This window comes from Aspergillus pseudodeflectus (genome assembly GCF_044049435.1).
Source record: "Aspergillus pseudodeflectus strain CBS 756.74 chromosome Unknown BJX68scaffold_5, whole genome shotgun sequence".
Lineage (NCBI taxonomy): Eukaryota > Fungi > Ascomycota > Eurotiomycetes > Eurotiales > Aspergillaceae > Aspergillus > Aspergillus pseudodeflectus.
In genome coordinates, this window is record NW_027263781.1 from 980,505 (window position 1) to 986,890 (window position 6,386).

The 6,386-nt window shown below is 51.2% G+C and overlaps 2 protein-coding genes across 2 annotated transcripts; both read left to right on the forward strand.

Annotated features, from left to right (window-relative positions):
• The first annotated feature begins 457 nt into the window (after positions 1-457).
• BJX68DRAFT_228609 (TTC39/IML2 family protein) lies at positions 458-3,500 on the forward strand. Its single transcript, XM_071038893.1, has 6 exons — positions 458-1,100; positions 1,167-1,184; positions 1,268-1,344; positions 1,419-1,485; positions 1,544-2,532; positions 2,582-3,500. Exons 1-6 carry the CDS (start codon positions 1,016-1,018, stop codon positions 3,404-3,406), a joined length of 2,061 nt encoding a protein of 686 aa, XP_070903576.1. The 5' UTR covers positions 458-1,015; the 3' UTR covers positions 3,407-3,500.
• An 801-nt stretch (positions 3,501-4,301) lies between these two features.
• BJX68DRAFT_262933 (MFS transporter) lies at positions 4,302-6,214 on the forward strand (the record flags this gene model as incomplete). Its single annotated transcript, XM_071044562.1, has 5 exons — positions 4,302-4,668; positions 4,731-4,752; positions 4,819-4,910; positions 4,976-5,307; positions 5,360-6,214. The coding sequence occupies 5 exons, from the start codon at positions 4,302-4,304 to the stop codon at positions 6,212-6,214; spliced, it is 1,668 nt and encodes a 555-aa protein (XP_070903577.1).
• Between the last annotated feature and the right edge of the window lie 172 nt (positions 6,215-6,386).

Below are 6,386 nucleotides of genomic sequence, written 5' to 3' on the forward strand. Positions count from 1 at the left end.
CGATCTGTTATGCACCAATCTACGATTTTCTATGTGCGAAATATACTCTACGGATGGGGGATCACGTTCAAATTGGTTGAAATAGCACCTTAGCCTCGCGGAACAGATTATTTATAGCAAACTGGTGTCAATAATGTTGGGAGCCTGACCCTGGTTCTACTTTGGGTCTGGTTACACCCAGTACTATATGGCTTGCTCCTTATCTTTCCTTCAAGGGCCTCTTTGTTCCGTATTGCTGCCTGGACTCAGCGAGTTCGAGTCAAGAATGTCTGCCTGGTCTCCTGACTGGAAATCGAGCGGAGGCGAGGCTGTACGTGCGAGTCGAGGTGGTCAGACAGCAAGATTCTGCCTCACCTCACCAGAAGGCCGTAGGAATGTTAGCAGTCACAAGTGTGCATAATTTCGAAGAATATGATGTCACTGAACCCTGAAGGGACTTTTTCCCGTCGGAACGAGGGTGGCCGCTGCGGTCAAAAGCGGCAGAATACGATTGTTGTAATGAGCCAGCAAGAGGCCCGTGAGAGGTTCTGTTTCAATTGGAGGCTTGTTTGACATAAAATCGTTTCTGAACTGCCAGGGGATCCCATGAACCCCGCATTGTTTGTGATCCTCCGGTACATCATCGATACTGACCGTATCTGGGAGATTCCTTTCTGCTCAGCTCGCAATCAGAAGCTGACGATGCTCCGCCTCCCCGGTGGACCACGGCTAGCCAGGCTCATTTGATCGCTTCCTTTTCTCATGTTTCAAGCCTCAGAGCCTCTTATAAGTTTATCAGAGTACCAGCCTTTCGATCCCCTCCTCCTCTTTTCTCGTATAAATTGCTCGAGACAGGGCCACCCGTCCTTCCTAACTAGTATCTGATGGGAATCCCTCCGTCCTCACCTTGCGGTTTATGGTTTCGGACCGTTCGGCTTGCACCCTGATCCACCTAACGATTTAACCTCTTTTACTTTTGGCTTCAACTCTTTGGATCCTTGCTCTCACGCGACAAACTTCTGCTCTTTAAAACAAGATGTTTGGCGCTTGGTTTGGGGGTAAGAAGCCTAGCCCCAATGGCTCGACGCAATCGCTTGATCCTCAGTCAGAGCTACAAGACTGTAAGTCACCTTGTTAACATTACGCTCTTTCAAATTCAACTGCTGATGTCCCCGTTTGGGTGATAGTGCTCGATGCAATTCAAGGTATGCGAGATCTATGTTCTCGACTTCGGGATCGTCATCTATGGATGCGCTAATCATGACCCTTTTCGGATTTTCTTTAACAGCTGCGGAGCTTATCCTCAACGATGATGTTGATGGTGCCGAAGAAGGCCTTAATGGGCGGAACTCAGCCTTTCACCAGGTATTGGGTCTATCACCTACGCACCTCTCTTTTGGATCGCAATTGTGTGTGACTGACTTGGCATTTCCTCATAGCTTGGGAAAGCCGTGGTGATGTTTATCAGGGCAACTCTGGGTTTCGAGCAAGATATCATGCGTCAAGGTATGGGGCCCTCAGTCGCTCCATGCCATTATTTGTAGCAAGAACTCATATTTTATAGCGGCTGAACGCCTTAATGATGCCGAAAACAAAGCGTACAGCGACCAACAGAGGGCCAAAAACACCTCACATTCGGGAGAATTTTATCGCTCAGAGATATATGCGCCAGGGACCGAATTCGTGCTGTGCCAGGCAATGGCACAACTCCAGGCTGCTGTTGTCGGCGTCCTCAACGAGAGTCTCACAGAGAGCATCAAAGCATTCTACAAGTTAAGAAAGGCTTACTTTGCGCTGGACGCAATCCTGAAGATGGAAGAAAAGTTCATGCAATCGAGGCAGAGTGGTGTTCAAAACACCCCTTCTCCGACTCCATCTTTGAAGCATGCCGACGAGGAAGATGTTCATAAGGACCTGTCTAAGTTAAACTTGGAAGAGGCTGGTCCCCCAGGCTCTATTCCAATCTCGAGCAGTACGAGCACATCAGACTTGATTAACCACGACCCCGAGTCCGATATCTTCAAAAACCCGATCGATGTGTTCGTGCACTCCGGTGCTAGTTTTTGCTTCGGGGTCCTGCTTTTGCTCATTTCCATGGTACCTCCCGCTTTCAGCAGACTGCTTAGCATCGTCGGGTTCTACGGCGACAAGGACCGAGCACTAAGGCTCCTCTGGCAATCGAGCAAGTTTGAGAATCTGCCGGGTGCGATCGCGGCTTTATCGCTTCTTGGTTATTACAACGCCTTTGTCCGCTACTGCGATATTATGCCGGACGCTATCCCTGGAAAAGACGGAGACATCCAGGGTTATCCTCAAGAACGACTTGAGGCCCTTCTTACCCGGATGCGGGAACGGTTTCCTAAAAGCCAACTTTGGCTTCTTGAGGAATCTCGCATGCATGGCGCCAACAAGAGACTTGATGTTGCACTAGAACTCCTATATACAGAGGAACACAGCCCACTAAAACAGGTTGAGGCACTGAAGGTGTTTGAAAAGAGCATGAATGCCATGTATCTTCATGAGTATGAGCAGTGTTCTGACGCATTCATCGAGGTTTGTTTTTACGCAATCTTCTATTAAATAATACGCTAACAGCTATAAGTGTGCCGACCTCAACTCTTGGTCTCGTGCACTGTACTATTACATAGCAGCGACTTGCCATATTAGTCTATACAGAGAGCTCGCCGCGACAGATCCAGAGAAAGCCACCGCTCACGCCGACCGGGCAGTGAAGCTGTTACAAAAAGCCCCTCAGTTTGCAGGAACGAAGAAGTTCATGGCGCGGCAACTGCCATTTGATGTCTTCGTTGTCCGTAAAATCGCCAAATGGGAAGCGCGAGCTAAGGAGTGGGGTGTGCCGCTCGTGGACGCTGTGGGTGTCGACCCTATTGAAGAGATGATATTCTTCTGGAACGGCCATAGCCGGATGACCCAAGAGCAGCTGGAGGACTCTTTGGCTAGACTCTCATGGTCTGAAAGTGACGCGAACCGAACCTGGTCCCGTGAGGGACCTGAGGAGAAAGGTATCTACCAGATCCTGCGCGCGGGTGTTTTGCGCTCGATGCGGCGCCACGACGAGGCAAAAGAGATCATCCGGACCTCGATTTTCACCCTGGACAAATCAACATTCAAGGGCCGTCACAAGGACGACTGGGTGTACCCAGTCGCCTACTTCGAGATGGCTGCCAACCTATGGATGGAGCGTCCAACGTACATTGCACAGCACGGCGGACCGGCATCGAAAGCTTCGGAATCCGAGGACCCGGCCGCGGCAGAGAAGGAGCTGGTACGGGAATGTAAGGAGAACCTGCAAAAGGCAGCTCGCTGGGAGAGCTATGAGCAGGAGGCACGGTTTGGGCTCAAGGTGACGGCTGCGCTGGAGGCTGTCGCAAAGTGGGAAGTTCAGAACTCTACCAAGGTGGAGTGAGGATGGTATATATGAATAGGACGCATGGTGTACATGTACATTCGCTTAGTATGCAACCGATAGAAAGCGTCAATTGAACTAATATTGATCATGATTTCCTCGAATGAGCAACATGGTGTCTGGGCGCCTACGCATACTCACTCATCGGATGCATCCGATGCCGCTCCTCGTTGTCCCAGTGGCACCCACTAAGGCTTTGCTCATCGGAGCCCACCGTCGGAAAAGATTCCGTGGCCAATTTCTAGACTTTTTGCCTCTTGGCTAAAAGTGGACCCGCAATGCTTCATTACCATAATGAGTGTTCTCCTCAACGTAGCGCATCATTGGGATGAAACAAGGCCGGTGGTGATAATGCGAGGAACTGAGGAATTATCGCCAAGACAGCCCAACTCCTGCGCAGCGCAGACTTACAAGTTACCACCACTCTGAAGCTCAACACCATCTCAAAGCTCGACCCTTGTCATTGTCATTCTCTCCATGCCGATGATCACCAGACTCCACGTACATCCTTCGAACGAATCGCGTGCCTAGCGTTATCGGACAGCCGACGGAGCGTCCGATACTGCTTGTGGACTTCAGGATCGGTTAAGACGGCTTCGTTCCCAAGACCCCAGAGCTCCAGAGAGTCTGGATCCACGCGCTAGAAGCCTTTAATGCATGATGGAGTGCGAAAGCCGGGGACTAGTTAAGCTATGGTTCCTGCTTGCCAAAGGTTTATTAACCGTTGGCTCGCCCAGAATACTGGGGTTGGATTTGGAGGAGTAGTGGTGACCAGTGACGTCTGAGCCGGATTTTGACTAACATTTTTTTGGTCCTGTGTGTCTGCAATCTGAGTAGCGACTTTCTTCTCTCTACGGTTTATTGTCGAGTTCCGCCTCGAAGGTTGCGCTTGAATATGGCAAGAGACGATGATCTCACATCAGGCGCATCCTCCTCCTCCCGAGACATCGATTCATCCCTCGAAGATGATGAGCACGAGCACGACCGTGGGTCTGAGTACGACCGGAATCTCAGCGCCCTAGAGAAACAAACCACTGCAACCTCCGGCCTCTCGCTCGAACAGCGCGCGCAGTCCGTCGTCTCCAGGATCCGCAGTCGAGAACCGGGGCAGACGGCCCGCTTTTCGCATCCGCTGTCACATACTAAAACGACAGATGACGTGATCGTCGACTTTGAGGGCCCTGACGATCCTTATCGGCCGTTAAACTGGGGATTTCGGAAGAAGGCAATCACGACGGTGTTGTATGGGTTGACTACGATGGGTGTGTATGCCTTTTGCCTGGACTTTGTGGCGGACGGTGCTAATATGCTGGGTGTGTGATAGGTGCGACTTGGGCGAGTGCCATGTAAGATTAGCGACACTATCTATACAAGGTGAAGTATATCATCGCAACGACTAACGCGAGTCGTAGTTATTCAACCGGCACTGAAGGAGTCAGTTCGCAGTTCGGGGTAGGCGAAGAAGTCAGTACGTTAGGCACATCGCTGCTTCTCTTCGGATTTGGTACGTCTTAACGCTATAACCGATTTCAATCCTCCGCACAGCTAACGTATACTCCACGAACTCAGGACTCGGTCCCTTAGTATGGGCTCCGCTATCTGAAGTTTACGGCCGCAAACCCGCCGTTCTAGCACCGTACTTCATAGCCGCATGCTTTTCATTCGGCAGCGCAACGTCCAAGGACGTTCAAACCCTAATGCTCACTCGCTTCTTCACTGGGTTCTTTGGCTCCGCACCCGTCACAAATACTGGCGGCGTCCTCAGCGACATTTGGACTCCTGAGCAACGAGGTGCCGCGATAGTCGGTTATGCCATGGCTGTCGTCGGTGGACCCGTGCTAGGTCCTATTGTGGGAGGCGCAATCACACAAAGTTATCTGGGCTGGCGATGGACTCAATACGTTCGTCCCTCTTGTCACCCCAGCCATTGCAGATCAAACTAACGTCCCGAAGATAACCGGCATAATGATGATGTTCTTCCTAACCCTCGACATCCTCTTCCTCGATGAATCCTACCCCCCAACACTCCTCGTCTACAAAGCGCGGCGCCTGCGCTTCCAAACCGGAAATTGGGCCCTCCACGCCCGCCACGAAGAATGGGACGTCACCCTCAAAGAACTCGGAAACAAGTACCTACTCCGCCCCTTCGCCCTCCTTACCACACCTATCTGCTTCCTCGTCGCCCTCTACGCCTCCTTCGTCTACGGGATCCTCTACCTCTCCCTCGCCTCCTTCCCCGTCGTCTTCCAGGAAGTTCGCGGCTGGAACCAAGTTGTTGGCGCACTACCCTTCCTCGCATACCTAGTGGGTATTCTCTTCGGTGCGTGTATCAATCTTGCGAATCAGAAGTTCTACATCTCGCGATTCAAGGCGAATGGGAACCGGCCAGTCCCCGAAGCCCGTCTTCCACCTATGATGCTCGGCTCCGTCGTCTTCGCCGCAGGACTATTCATCTTCGGGTGGACGTCCCAACTCTCCATTCACTGGTTCCCATCAATGATCGGCGGCGCATGCATGGGATTGGGCTTCTTCACGATCTTCCAAGCGGCACTGAACTACCTGATCGATACGTTCCCGACTGTTTCGGCGAGTGCGATTGCGGCGAATACCTTTCTGCGGAGTGTCTTTGCCGGGTGTTTCCCCTTGTTTGCGACAAGCATGTTTCGGAATCTGGGGGTGCCGTGGGCGTCGAGTGTGTTGGGGTTTGTGGCGATTGCGTTGATTCCGATCCCGTACTTGTTTTATGTGTTTGGGTTGAGGATCCGGAAGAGGGGGAAGTGGTCGAGGGCTTCTGTTTATCCGGCTTAGAATTTTGATCTATTTTTGGTTTCGTTGGCTAGGTTATACCCCGGTGATAAAGTGTGGGTTTATGTGGACATGGTAGGTCATAATGAATAGTATATACTCCTTATATATCATATACATAGTAAAAATATAATAAATACATCAAGCAAACATCAAAATCAATGAAAGGCATGAG

Bases quoted from the DNA above. Each gene is read 5' to 3' on its own strand.
- BJX68DRAFT_228609 (XM_071038893.1), top strand. From the start codon at position 1,016: ATGTTTGGCGCTTGGTTTGGGGGTAAGAAGCCTAGCCCCAATGGCTCG. The intron at 1,345-1,418 runs GTATTGGGTCTA...ATTTCCTCATAG, and splicing joins GGAACTCAGCCTTTCACCAG to CTTGGGAAAGCCGTGGTGAT. The intron at 2,533-2,581 runs GTTTGTTTTTAC...AACAGCTATAAG, and splicing joins GTTCTGACGCATTCATCGAG to TGTGCCGACCTCAACTCTTG.